The sequence below is a fragment of the Otolemur garnettii genome, unplaced genomic scaffold, assembly GCF_000181295.1.
Source record: "Otolemur garnettii isolate 467f Iridium unplaced genomic scaffold, OtoGar3 scaffold00154, whole genome shotgun sequence".
NCBI lineage: Eukaryota > Metazoa > Chordata > Mammalia > Primates > Galagidae > Otolemur > Otolemur garnettii.
In genome coordinates, this window is record NW_003852549.1 from 2,952,192 (window position 1) to 2,967,632 (window position 15,441).

Below are 15,441 nucleotides of genomic sequence, written 5' to 3' on the forward strand. Positions count from 1 at the left end.
AAGATCTTAGCAAACAGAATTCAACAACACATCAAAAAAATTATACACCATGATCAAGTTGGTTTTATTCCAGGGTTACAGGGTTGGTTCAACATATGCAAATCAATAAACATAATATGTCACATCAATAAAATAAAAAAAAAGGACTATATGATTCTCTCAATTGACACAGAAAAAGCCTTTAGTAATATCCAGCATCCTTTCATGATCAGAACACTTAAGAAAATAGGAATAGAAGGGACATTTCTTAAACTGATAGAGGTGCTCTACAGCAAACCCACAGCCAATATCATATTGAATGGTGTAAAATTGAAAAAATTTCCACCCAGATCAGGAACGAGGGAAGGATGCCCACTGTTTCCACTGCTATTCAACATAGTAATGGAAGTCTTAGCTATAGCAATCAGGCAAGAGAAGGCAATCAAGGGTATCCAAATAGGGTCAGAGGAGATCAAACTCTCACTCTTCACTGATGATATGATCCTATACCTGGAAAATCCCAGGAACTCAACTTCAAAACTCTTAGAAGTGATCAAGGAATATAGCAGCATTGCAGGATACAAAATCAATATGTACAAGTCAGTAGCTTTTATATACACCAACAATAGTCAAACTGAAAAAACAATCAATGACTCTATTCCTTTTACAGTAGTGCCAAAGAATATGAAATATCTGGGAATTTACCTAACAAAGGATGTTAAAGATCTCTATAAAGAAAACTATGAAACTCTGAGAAAAGAAATAGCTGAAGATGTTAAAATGGAAAAACATACCACACTCATGGCTGGGAAGAATCACATTGTTAAAACGTCCATACTACCCAAAGCAATCTACAGATTTAATGCAACCCCTATTAAAGCACCATTGTCATACTTTAAAGCACTTGAAAAAATAGCACTCCATTTTATATGGAATCAGAAAATCCTTGAATAGTGAATACATTACTCAGAAATAAGAAAAAATCAGGAGGTATCATATTATCAGACTGCAGGCTATACTATAAATCTATAGTGATCAAAATAGCACGGTACTGGCACAAAACAGAGCGGTAGATTTATGGAACAGAATAGAGAATCAAGAGATGAATCCAGCTTCATATTGTTATTTGATCTTCGATAAGCCTATCAAAAATATTCAGTGGGGGGGAAGACTCCCTATTTAACAAACAGTGCTGGGTGAACTGTTTGGGTGAAGTTCACTGCTGGGTGAATACTGAAACTGGACCCTCACCTTTCACCATTAACAAAAATTGATTCTCACTGGATAAAATATTTAAACTTAAGACATGAAACTATAAAAATACTAGAAGAGAGTGGAGGAAAAACACTTGAAGAAATTGGCCTGGGAGAATATTTTATGAGGAGGACACCAGGGGCAATTGAAGCAACACCAAAAATTTATTACTGGGCTCTGATTAAACTAAAATGCTTTTGCACAGCCAAGAGCACAGTAAGTAAAGCAAACAGACAACATTCAGAATGGGAGAAGATTTTTGCATGTTATGCTTCCAACAAAAGTCTGATAACTAGAATCTATAGAAAACTCAAACTAATCAATAAGAAAAGAATAAATAACCCTGTTTCTATGTGGGCAAGAGACTTGAACAGAAACTTCTCTGATGAAAACAGGCACTTGCCCTACAAACACATTGTCCTGGGCGGTGCCTGTGGCTCAAAGGAGTAGGGCGCTGGCCCCATAAACTGGAGATGGAGGGGTTCAAATGTAGTCCCAGCCAAAAACTGCAAAACAAAGAAGTTCATTATCCTTAATCATCAGAGAAATGCAAATCAAACCACTCTGAGATATCATCTAACTCCAGTAAGATTAGCCCATATCACAAAATCACAAAACCACAGATGTTGGTGTGGATGTGGAGAGAATGGAATGTTTCTACATTGCTGGTGGGAATGCAAGCTAATACAACGTTTTTGGAAAGTAGTTTAGAAAACACTCAAGGAACTAAAAGTAGACCTACCATTCGATCCTGCAATTCCTCTACTAGGTATATACTCAGATGATCAAAAATTATTTTACAACAAAGACATTTGCACCAGAATGTTTGTTGCAGCCCAATTCATAATAGCCAAGACATGGAAATAGCCCCAGTGCCTATTGACCCATGAATGGATTAACAAATTGTGGTATATGTACACCATGGAATACTATGAAGCTATAAAAAAGATGGAGACTTCATATCTTTTATGTTTACATGGATGGAGCTGGAACATACTCTTCTTAGTAAAGTATTACCAAGAATGGAGAAAACAGTATCCAATGTACTTAATACTACTATGAAATCAATATGTAATCACCTACACACTCATATGAATGGCAAACATAACTATAGTCCAGAAATTAGGAGGGAAGAGGAGAGAGAGGGGAGGGGATGGGGGATATGGGAGGAGGAAGGGCATTTGGGGGGGACCTCACCTAATGAGCATGATGCAATGGTATATTACAAAACTATTAAGAAATGAGTACAGTTGTGATGGGTTACTTAGTTCAATGTAAGCATTTCACTTTGTATATCGAAGCAGAACCCTGAACCAGCAATACATCAATGTACGAAGTTCTATGATTTAATTAAAAAAATAATAAAATAGCTGGGCATTGTGGTGGGCACCTATAGTCCCAGCTATTTGTGAGGCTGAGGCAAGAGAATTGCTTAAGCCCAAGAGTTTGAGGTTGCTGTGAGCTGTGATGCCACAGCACTCTACCCATGGTGACAAAGTGAGACTCTGTCTCAACCCCCCCAAAGAAAACCCCCCCAAACAAGAAACATCAAGGAAAAAATATATAAAAAAATAAAACAATGGTGTATGCAATAAAAACAGAGCTAGCCTAGAGTAAGGGGCTGTCCTTTGGTCCTCAGATTGAAGGTGGACAGTCTCCTGACCCAGCTGTTCCTTTAAAAACTTTCTCTTGTATTTGACTTTTCATTTTTTCTCTCATCCTCTCGTCTCCATCAACCACTGGGAGGGAACTCAGGGAACAGTCTGGGGCTGGTCCCCAACAGGTGAGAAATATAGTTGTCTAGGAATATACAAACAAACCACAGGGTACATTTAAGTGAAATGTTTTTAAAATTTATTTTTAGTAGAGCCTTGCTCAGGCAGGTCTGGAACTCCTGAGCTCAGTAACTCACCAGAACAGCTCCCAGTCCTGTAAGCTCCGTTTATGGTAAATGCCTTATACAGTGTACCGTTTTTTTACAGTGTATTTTTACTGTACCTTTTCTATGTTTAAATCTATTTAAAACCACAAATACTCACCATTGGGTTCCAGTTGCCCAGTGTTCAATACAGTAACTCCTCGCTGTACAGGTGTGTAACTTGGGAGGAGTCGGCTGTCCCATACCGCCTGGGTGTGCAGCAGGCTTTACCAGTATGTTTATCTAAGTACTGTCCACACATGGAAAGTCCCCACGATGATGAAATCACCAAATTTCCAAATCATCCAAAAGTGTGTCTAAACCTCAGGCTTTAATATTCAACACACCAAGTATCTCCTTCCTCTAAATAGCTCACAAATTTCTCACACATAAGTACTTAATTACACTCATTTTGGGGGTATGCCTGAAAAAGGCCTTTATTTTTGTTTGAAGTTTTTGTTTTTGAAATATTTTCCTCGAGTATAGAATTCCAGGTTGGAAATCTCTTTTCTTAAATTTATTTTTTAATTGACAATAACATTGTATTTACTTGTGGCGTGTAGATAAGTAGTGTTTTGACGCCTGAGCACATGGTTCCACGTTCCTTTTTCATGCCCTGTCTCCCTCTGTGGCAGTTCCACCCCCCCAGCTCTCCACGTTCCACTCCTGATTTTATCCTGCTGTCTCTAATCGGTGGCAGCCTCTCCACCGCTGCTGATTTTGCCCAATCTGGCTCTCTCATTCCGCTCTTGGATGACATCATCCTATTTGTTCACCTCCTTTTCCTTTGTTCCGGGGATCTTTCTAAAAAACGCAGGCTATTTCTACAGCATCTACCCCACTTCAGACCCTCCCGCTGCCTCCAGGGTCAGTTTGAAGTTTTAGCCCTCTCAGCATAGCAGGTGAAGCCCTGCTCGCCTTTTCCCAGCCTCAGCTCCCACCGGCCCCAGACTCACCCTCACTGCTGCCAGGCCACCTGAGACAACTCACAGTTCCATTAGCCCTTACAGCCCTCTCTACCTCTCTCTTCTATTAAGGTAAAATTATGCAGTAAAATGCAGTCCTTAAAGGTTTGTTAAGGACTCAAGTCCTTAAGTGTTGTTATCTCAATCAATGGACTGAGACAAGTGTATATACCCGTCTGGTTACCACCCCTGAAATATACAAAGCATTTCCATGATCTCAGCAAGTTTCCTTGTGTCAATCCCCACACTTTGATAAGAGGATAACTGCTATTCTAATTTCTATCACCAATATTAGTGTTTCCCCTGTCTGGCTTCTTTTGCTCAACACAACATCTGTGACATTCACCGGGTTGGCTGTGTGTCCCAGGGCTCATCCCTTGTTACTGCTCCACATTTCACTCTTTGAATATGTCACAATTTTTCTGTGCATTGGTGAGTTACTCTCAGTTTAGGGTTATTACAAATAAAAATGAAATGAGAATTCTGATACAACCTTTTTGTGGACATGAATTTGGCGGGGGCATAAATACCTAGGAGAGGAATTACTCTAGTTAATGAGAAACTGCCTGCTTGGCTTGGCACCTGTTGCTCAGTGGTTAGGGCGCCAGCCACATACACCAAGGCAGGTGCGTTTGAACCTGACTTGGGCCTGCTAAAAAACAACTGCAACAAAAAAATAGCCAGGCATTGTGGTGGGCTCCTGTAGTCCCAACTACTTGGGAGGCTGAGGCAAAAGAATTGCTTAAAGCCAGGAGCTGGAGGTTGCTGTGAGTTGTGAAGCTATAGTACTCTACTATAGGGCGACATAGTGAGACTGTCTCAAAAAAAAAAAAAAGAAAGAAAGAAAGAAAGAAAGAAAAGAAATTGCCTGGTGTTTTCCCAACCTTCCATCCACAGACTTGGCAATATTTGATGTTGTCAATACTTTAATATTTTGTTAGTCTAGTGTGTGTATCTCTAAGTTTCATTTTCTTGTTATCCAATGATTGTGAAAGCCTTTTAAATGTAATTACTGGCCATTTGTATATACTTTTTTGGGAAATACTCCATGTTTTTACCCATTAAAAAAATTAGGTTGTCTTTTTATATTTCATCTGAGAGAGTTATTTATGTACTCTCAATATAAGGTTTTTTAAATCAGATATATGACTTTTTCCAATCTTAGGCTCACCTTTTCATTTTCTGAATGATGTCTTTTGAAGAGCAGAACATTGTAATACATCATCTTTCTTTATGCCTTTTTAATTTGTGTCTGCAGGATTCTGGGAGGAAATTTCTCCCTGTCTTTGAGAGTAGTTCACGTCTGATAGAATGATCACTGAGGTTCTGATTACTTTTCCACCACAAGCGCAGGGCCCACTTCACAGCTGTGTTTTATCTAGTGCTTTCTACCTAGTAGAATACCTACCAAGCAGCAGGTGCTCAGTAACCATTTGTTATCCAAATGCATGAATGAATTGCTGAAAATTGAAAGAGTCCCTTAAATTCCATCAATTTCTCTTCCTGAAAACAAAGTAAACTCCCCACTCACCTCACAGGGCTGTGTGAGCAGTGAAGGCTCTTGAGGTTGGAAAATAGAAAATGTTTTGCTTCTAAGTGTACATCAGTAAGAATCCTGTGAATACATACTTTTCAGACTTAGTTATTGTTGTTATTATTATTTCCTGATTTTCATTTCATAAGCAGGATATATAATTATTAATAAATTAGGTGTTTCTCATAAAATGCTGGGCTATCTTGAACCAAAAACATATTACTAATATGACTAGTCAGAACTTGTGAAACTTGTGATAGAAGGTTTTCCACTTGACTTTGTCATGTAAGAGTGGCTGTGTTTTTATCCTAGTGAGGCTCACTAGTGTCTAAAATCACAGGGACTACATAAAAATGACACTGACATCCTTAAATCTGTCTAAAGAATTAGGTCTTAATGAATTCCATAGAGAACTCCAACTTGATAATGGGAACTAAGAAGTCATAAGGCTATTCTGACAGGAAGGTGAAGCTAAAAAAAATTGAAAAGCACCAGCTATGCAGGAAAATAGTGGGCTAATTGGGGAAGCAAAGCACAATCTTCTCTTCTCTGCAGGAAACCACAGAGTGGAGAAGCCCCAGCTCAGCAGACAATGAGACACAATCAAATGACATTCAGCACATTATGAATTAAGCATCTCAGAGAGGAATGACTTTCTCCATACTAACAAAGCCTCAGAAGGCTCAGACTGTTATTGGCCAGATTCCTGTATTATTCTTCCTAAGAAGCACAGATCCTCACCCTGGAATGATTAAAAGTACCAGAAGCAAGTGTGAAATTCAGATATCCAAGTTAAATTGATAAATATGTAGAAAGAGTGCAGAAAATATAATTACCTATTTAAATAGACAGATTGTTCAATTTCCAGATATGAAGAGCACATAATTTAGAAGCTAATTGAAGGTGAATTTTTAAGGATTTGCTACAATATGTCAGATTTGCTTGTAAAAAGAATATTATCTATTATCCAGCACGCTATCATTGCTCCTGAAAGAGCTGGTTCTGTTAGGGGGTATGAAAGGGTCCAAACCTTTCTCTTTAGTCAAGCTCTCTGCTGGGAGAAGGGGTGTAAAATAACCTCTCTCAAATGGCCAAGACCCCAGAAGGATGGCAGGGTAAAACCGCCCTTGGCTCTGAAGTACAGAAGAAACTCAGTGCCTCCTGGAAACCTGTGGCCTTCTAATTTCATAATTGTTCTTTTTTATGCACCAAAGGAGGAAGAAAACCTTCATCTTTCTTTCCTGCACTCTTTTTAATAAAAAGATTTGTTCTGTAAAATTTGGTTTCTCAAAAGGCTGCACTCAAGGACCACACGTTCCCCACTCCCAAGGCCACAGGTTCCCGACCTCTTTGTCCTTTTCCTTTAGTCTTAATACAAAACAGACCTGAAATATTTCTCTCGTCAGAGTTTCATCGTATTGAAATACAGTAAGCAAGGAGTTAGAATTCTGGCTGCAAGGAATTTAAGTTGAAAGCAGAAACTATATTTCATACACTTTTTAACATACTATGTGCCTAGAACTATGCCTGCTTGTGTTACTGGAATTTCTTTCTTCAGTAGGTCCTTGCTCTCAGGAGTTCAAAGAATGAACCCACAGACCACAGATCAGTGGTAAGATCAGATTTTATTAGACAGAAAGGAACATAGAGGGGTAAAAATCACCAGAGCTTCTGGCACATGGGTGCTTTGTCCAGGGGCATAAGGTGTTGAGAACTACATTTGGCCAGGACTTGGTGTTAATGAGCATTATTGACAAATGAATGAACACAGTCCCTCTAGCTCAGGCAAAAGGTCAGGGTGTTCCCTTCTTGAAATTGCCCAGGCCTAGGAAAACTGGGGTCCCCTGTCGAACCTTGAATGGGGGAACCCCGTATCACTTGGATAATTAGTGAGTGAATTAAAGAAAGGCCTTAAAAGAGAAAAGGAACATTCACAGGACCGTTGTGACTGACAGGCTGTCTTTATAGAAATAAAGCAGCAGACTCAGTGGCTGAGTTAACACTCCAGGACTCGTCCAGCTATTGATCAAAGAGAGAATTTATTCACAGAGCTTTGCAAATACAAACAAAATAGCACTTTGCATTTTTTTTTTTTTTTTACAAAATGAATATTGAAATAAATGGGGTACAGCACAGAACAATAATGGACAAAAGAAAATAAAGTCCAATGACTGGAAAATGTCTCTTAATACTCTCATACCTGCAGTGGAATTCTCTCCTTATCAGAGGACAGGAAGTTGTCCTTTTACTTCATAAGAATATCATAGCGGAAGCTACTCAGAGAAATATTGCATATCTCTGAGTAACACTGAAATATGAAGGCTTAACTCTAAAGGTAAACACTGAAGACACACGGGGGGTGTAAAGAGTTTATGCAGGACATACAAAATACTGATAGAGTGGCTTACTGGTCCATTTATTAGGCTTATTGTAGCTTTATAAAGTGATAATGCTGTTTAAATGTATATTAAAAAGAAAACAGGAGAAATGCACCACTGAACCTCCTGCGGTCTGTGTGACGATCCGTGTGTCTGTGCGCGGGTGCTGTGTCTGTGTGTGCTTTCGGGAGTGCTGTGGCCTCCAGGGCGCATCTGCAGGGTACCCTGCTTCCCAACATAACACTGTTTCTACTAGCCCTTTTGATTTTCTGAATCCTCACTTTTAAAAAGAAAACACGTCTTTGCATATTTTGATTGGCTGTGCGTGCGCAGGCGCGAGCGCGCGTGTGTGTGTGCGCGTGTGTGTGTGTTAAACATTAACAATACTGTGTGGAATAGGAACACCCGATACCCTGCAATATTTTTGGCCTTTGGTTCATTTTTCTCCAGCATCCCATACTTTGCATTTCTTTCACGAATCTCCCCCAGCCCCCTTCCTTCCCATTATAATGCTCCTGATTTTATCGGGTTTCATTTCATTAGCATTGCATTGGATTAGAACCACTATTCCACCTTTTTAAAGTAGCTGGATGCTTCGACCCCTTCCGAGCCACTTTGGCCCATCTCCTCCGTCTGCCCTCGGAGGCTCCGTCTCAGTATGGGTAGTGCTTCTGTTTCTTGCCGGAAAAACAAGCCAGCCACGTACAGAGCAGCATGGCAGCCGCCGCACCTGCTCCCGTGCAGTAGTAGGCCCAGCCGATTTCACACTTACCTAGGGACCAAAAAAGAGGGGGAGAAAGCAGGCACAGGTGAGGGTGACCTTGCAGAAGGTTTTGCTGTTGCTTCCAAGGTGTGTGTATTCTGAAACATCCATTAGCAATATGGTATCTTAACTCAAGTTATTTTCAGAGTGAAGAAAGCAAATGGATGTGCGCCTTACACCAGGGGCTCAAGGTCTGTGAGTCACATTGGCTAAAAGGAGAGAAGCCTAGTCCACACCCCTGGCTGAATTAAAGGAGCAATGGCAGCAACCAGGACAGAAGACGCAGTGTTAATTCTAATTTAAATCACCCGAACTCAATGCATAATAATATATTTTAGGGAAAAAAATAAAAATACAGATACCAGCCTTCTGCGAAAGGGCTACTCTAAGGAGGTAACCCATTTGAAGGATGATGGATAATGCTAAACTCAATATTTCTACTGTCTAAACCAGGGACAAAACTCCCATATCCTTTTGGGGCCTATACTCACCCTGCAGTTTATGTCATTGAAATGAAAACATAATGACAAGGGCCCAATTGGGCCTGGGTTTCTCAGAGTTGGATTAGTATCAATAGTAATAACATACAGTACTAAAGATAAATTAGCAGATTTCTTTTTTATATATTGTCTTTGTAGATTCTTCTAACAACATCGTGAGGTGGAATCCTGGCTGGAATTTAGAGAAGGTGGTAATTTATCCCAAATGATATGCTTATAATTAGTCATAAACCATGCAGGACTCAAACCTGGCTTCTTCATTCCAAGAATAAGAAGTCGTCGACCCAAAATATCCTATCTGGACTAAAGGAATGGGTTTCTGCATTCATTAACTTTTTTTTTTACACAGCATCCAAGTTATTCTTTGTGTATGTACAGTGAACCTTCTATATCTTTTTACTTGATATTGTCTTTTCTGATCCAATTTTAACTTTTCTTTACCCTAGTCTTACCGTCTTATTAGACTACACTCCAGCAGCAACTAATTTCCTCCCCTCTGTTTCTTGTTTATACATCAGATATAAACACAGGCACTGAGACACTTGGATTTCAATAGTCACAGAACATAGAAACTTTGGATTAAAAACCATTATCTCTTTTTCAGTTAGTCGTAGGGAAACAGCCGGCTACATGGCAACAGAGATGCCATCTTGAGGGGAAACCACCATGGTGACTGATGGCTTTGCTTCCTGCATACCAAGATGTCCTTGCAGCACAGATAACCCCCTCATAAAGAAACAAGGCCTATGGCATAGATAACCCTTTGTAAAGATGTTCATCTAACTATATAGGGTTCCCACTTCTCCTCCCAGAGTCAGCTCCCTGCCTAGCCTGCCAAGCTTGCACTGTGGCCACCCTCTGCCTTGCCCACAGCGCTCACAGAGGCCTCAAGCACACGGGGCTGGCTCACTCTGGGCAGCCTCTTAACGCTGGCTGGGCTGGTGGAAGGCCGGCTGGTGGGCAAAAGGGAAAGCCAGATTCCACAAGTATGACCAGTTCTTCTATGTGGAGACCCTGCCTTTGGGGCTGAAAGCTGATTCCCATAGGAAGAAGAACTATCAGCCTCAGGGTACAGGGTTCCTCCCATTTCCTAAGCCTCAGCAATTACACCAGTTTCCTGACAAGAACCCCCTGACTGTGTGCCCTAGCAGAGGGGACCCTATCCATTCATTTGTTAACAGGCTCATTAACCTTGCCCCTAGAAAAGGCCTGTACCCATTCATTTCTTAGGCTGGACATATACACCCCCAGTCAAAGGACCCTGGCGGAGATTTTCCAACTTGGGTCTTTCCCTCTGCCAAGAGCTCTGGTGCTTTTTCTATATTTTTTCTCTATAATAAATCCCATCTTACCACTGATCTGTGGTCCATGGGTTCATTTTTCGAATCCCTGAGACCAAGGATCTACTGAAGAAAGAAATTTTGGTAACAGAGCTTCTCAGTTGTCATGAGTTTCTCAATAAAGTCGTGACCAACTGCACACGTCTTTACCCTAAAAACTCCTTTATAAAGAACACTTTCTGGAGGGTGGGTGCAAGTATCCAGTCTTCAGCCATTCAAGACCTGGCTTCTCTCTGTAAGGCCCTATTTAGTGTTTCTGATAAGTTGGATTTGTCAGCCTCTTTCTTTAGCCTCTCAGCTCCTGCACCTTTGGGGGAAGCACAGTCCTGCTCACTGCAGAATGTGGTCATGATTACCTTGTCCATTTGTGAAAAATTAGTAACTTCTCTAATGAAAACTACAAAACTGCTAGGCACAATGTGCAATTCAGCTTCCCGTTTTATCTGGAAGTTTCCTAGATGTGTAGTTATCCCAGGCACAGATATAAAGGCCAGGAGAGACACAGCAAGGTGAGCTATTGGCTTGTGGTCAAGGTGAATCAATAGCAGCAACATGGGGTCAAGAGCCTCCGCAGCTTCAAAGTCCTCAGGGCATCACCTGGACACACAGACAATAAGCTGTGTTGTTGTGTCCCCAACCTAGGTGTTGTCCTCGATTCCTCTCTCTCCACATCCAATAATCACAACAAAAGCAGTAAATATATATTGATTGCTAACTGCTCAACGTGTTTACATGGAGTAAATATTAACTAAATATCAGTGCATTTAATTCTCATAAGAACACACTGAGGTAGACATGTGGTAGCATCCCCATCTTTCAGACAGGAAGACTGAGGCCCAGGGAAGTTCAAAGACATGCTCAAGGACTTCCAGTCATAAGTGCCAAGTCCTTTGCCACTGTCCCCAAATCTGCCCTGGAAACTTGCTCCTCCCAAATGTCCAGAGCACCCCCAGGCAGGTGACCTACTATCATTGCTCTCTTTTCTCCCTGAGTCATCACCAACAGTAAGGCAGGCACCTCACCTATCTTTTCATTTGTATTTATTTATTTATTCATTATTTTATTTATTTATTTTTATTTATTTATGGCTGGGGCTGGATTTGAACCCGCCACCTCCGGTATATGGGGCCGGTGCCTGACTCCTTTGAGCCACAGATGCTGCCCTACCTTTTTAAAAAGTCAGTCAGATAAAGTCATGCTCTTACTTAAAACCCTGTCATGAATTTTCAAAGGTCTGTGTCCTTCTTATGGCCTAGGAGGCCTCAAATGAGCCAGCGTCTGCTGCCCTCTCGGAGCTCACCACTCTCCTCTTGTTTCCACACTGGCCGCCTTTTCTGGAGCACGTCAAGTTTGTTGCTGACATGAGAGTTACATGCTCACTATTCCTTCCACCAGAAAATCCGACCCCCCAACCATTAGAGAACTGGCGCCTTCTCAAATGGCACCTCTGGAAAGACACCGCTCACCCCCACCTGTCCCCACCTATCCCCACCTGTCCCATCAGAATCACTTTCCTCCCTTACCCCACTCTATTGCCTTCACAGCACCTTCCACGGTCCAAGTATTCTCTGTGTGTGTGTGTGTTTAATTTCAGTCTCCACTACTAGAACTAAAGATTCAAAAGGGGAGACTTTATATATTTTGTCCCTGCTATGTTCCACCAACAGAGCCTGGTGCATAGGAGGCTCACTAAATACCCGTTGAATGAAAGTCATGGCAAAATTAAAACAGAAAGAAAGGATGCAAAGCAGGAAGACAGCTAGTCTCTGAAAAAAAGAGTAAATCTTGGATTTTATTTTAAGAGTAACTCTAGTCCTGTTTTGGCACTTAATTTTGGAGTGAAGTTCCCAAACCAGGTATGTTATTTCCAGCTTCATAAAGAATGTGCAATGTGTTAAATTTAACAAGGTGAGAGATTCTGAACGGTCACATCTCCACTGCCAGGGAGGTCTCCCTGACACAATGACCTCCATTAATACCAATAGATGGAATAAGCATTTTTCACAGACAACTGCACCCCCCGTCATGGTCCAGATTTGCTGACAACCATGGGTTAAGATGGCTGTGAATCTTGAGAATAATATCCATTTTGAATTATCCTTTAGGGCTGAATTAAATAAATCTACGTAGCTAAGAGATGGCCTTGGTTTAGAACCTTTCAAAGAGTCAGCACAATTTGTGGTTTATTGGTTTGGCATAGGAGTCGTAACACTGAATACAATCAATCGTGTGTTATTAACAAGGTATTGACCTAGTCCATGACCTAACACAAAAAACAAAGTATATAATTCTTTATTAATTACACAAGAAAAAGTACCTGAGGATCACTTGAGAATGGTGTATGTGACCCTAGCCACATGCATTTTATAAAGAAGAAAAAAAAAGCTGCTAAAGTGTTGACTATCAGAGGACAAAGAAAGAGAGGATATCATTTTTTTCCCCTACAGAGAAATCAATAAAATAGTAGAAGTTTAAACTTCAGGGGTGTTTAAATGACATGGGCCTCATAGCTGATGGTATATATGCTTTACCCAATTCTTCTGGATCCCTTTGCAGGGTCTGGACTCTCACACCCCAGCTGCTCTTTGTTCTTGGCTTTTTTTTTTTTTTGCAGTTTTTTGGCCAGGGCTGGGTTTTGAACCTGCCACCCTCGGCATATGGGGCTGATGCCCTACTCGTTGAGCCACAGGTGCCGCCCTGTTCTTGGCTCTTAACCGCTTATAATTGTGACCCTCCTCAGAGGACCCAGGAGAAAGTGGAGTCACTTAGCCCTAGTCGTCTGACAGCCACGCTGGCCTGGTGGGACCATCAGTGGTAACTCATGCACAAGTGCGCATACCTGGCTCTCTTGCCTTTAGATGGGGCAAACTCTGCAGTGTAATGAATGTTGCAGAACCCCTGTGCTTTCAGGCTGGGACTGAGCCCCCACCCCATATCGCACCCTTGCTTGGTATTTACTCCTTCATAACTTTGCATGCCCACCTCCTTACTGGGTTATTTTTTGCACATTTTTGTAGTCACTTGAACACAAAACCTCATCCTAAGATCTGCTTGTCGAACCAGATCTAAGACAGAAGCAAATAAACAAAGTCTGCCTTGCTTTTCATTATCAAAGGGTCTGTGAAGTCTCTTCTGTTGTGAGAAGCTAAACCAGCCCACTGTGCCTCTAAGCCCTGCCATTTCCCACAGGACCCGTGGCCAGAGCAGTGCCTGCAGCACCAGCTTCCTCACACTGCACTACAGTCTTCCTGGGCCAAATCCAACTCTGTAACTTATTCTGCATCTAATTTTAATTTCTAATAAGTGTTATGTTTCTGATCTATTCTTGTTTATGTCATAAAATATGTAATCAACTCGTCAGACCAGTTGTCTTATTATATGAAAACTGACAGAAAACCAAATAAGGATTCTTAAAGAATATACTTTAATAGGATAAAATGTTTGAAGAGGTAAGAAATATGGCCATTGACTACACAAATATGAAAGTTTATGCAATTTACACGCGTTGTTAAAATTTAGCAAACTAGCCTGAAAATATACAAAAGTAATACAGCCTCTATGGAAAGAATTATGGCGATTCCTCAAAGAACTAAAAGTAGGCCTACCATTTGGTCTTGTAGTCCCATTACTAGGTATCTACCCAAAAGAAAAAGACATTTTACCGTAAGGACATTTGCATTTGAATGTTCACAGCAGCCCAATTCACAATTGCAAAGATGTGCACACAACTTGAGTGTCCTTCAACACATGACTGGATTAATAAACTGTAGTATATGTATTCCACGGAATACTCTTCAGCCATAAACAGACGGAGATTTTCTATCTTTTGTAACAACCTGGACGGATTTAGAGAACATTCTCCTAAGTAAAGTATCACAAGAATGGCAAAATAATCATCACATGTACTCAGTGCTAAATTGAAAACTAGTAGATTAACTTCCACATGAGAGAAAATTCAAACTTAACTAGTTGGAAGGAAGTAGAGGGGAGGAAGGGAGTGGTTCAGTCCGTTCCCACCCAATGGGAACAATGCGTAGGTACATGGCACACTTCCTGGGTGAAGGACACGACTACAACTCTAATCTTACAAACTACGTGATGTAATCATATGCACCCCCATATTAACATACAAAAGTGCACACACGTGCGCACACACATGCACAAAATCTTTGAAGAAACAAGAAACAGTCAAGACTAATCTACTAACAGCAAGGTGTGTCAACAAGGTTTAGGCAAATCTGAAAAAACACTAAGTTATCCAACCCTAATTCTTGATTCCTTCTTTTCTTTCCATCTCTTTTTTCCTCCCTTGGTTTATTCATAGATTCATCAAAAACTTATTGAGTGCCTGCTCCAGCTACGAATCACTGGGGACTTAGTTGGGAAACAGATACAATCCCTGCCATCAAGGAGCTTATTGTCTAGTCCAGGAGAAGCACTGAGTGATGCTCAGAGACCGTGACGTGTGACACTTCGATGAGAAAACCCAGGACACTAAAGCAGCAAATCTCAAGGCATCTACCCAGCGTGGTCACAGCATGGTCAGGCCATGGAGGGTAGCCTTAATGAGACATGAAATTCAAGCTGAGACCTCGCTGATGTGCAGTAGAGTACAAATGTGGGAGGCTGAGGAACTGGTGGTTGGGTGAAGGGGACAGGAAATGTAGCAGAGAGATCGGGTCTGAGCATTGCTCAAGTCAGAGACGGATGCTATTTCTGGTCCACAGTGAGAAATGGGGTAGGCATGACCATCTACAGAATTTGGAGTCTTGAAGCCTGAAGATGTCCTCTTTGGAATTTTCATCTGTAC

The 15,441-nt window shown here is 41.1% G+C and overlaps 1 protein-coding gene across 1 annotated transcript in view; it reads right to left on the minus strand.

The window, feature by feature from the left end:
- Nucleotides 1-7,670: 7,670 nt before the first annotated feature.
- LHFPL6 (LHFPL tetraspan subfamily member 6) overlaps nt 7,671-15,441 on the minus strand; it is a 278,107-nt gene continuing 270,336 nt past the window's right edge. The window contains exon 4 of the mRNA XM_003799708.2: nt 7,671-8,800. Coding sequence (XP_003799756.1) covers nt 8,682-8,800 — 119 coding nt within the window. The 3' untranslated portion in view covers nt 7,671-8,681. The remainder of the gene's footprint in view (nt 8,801-15,441) is intronic.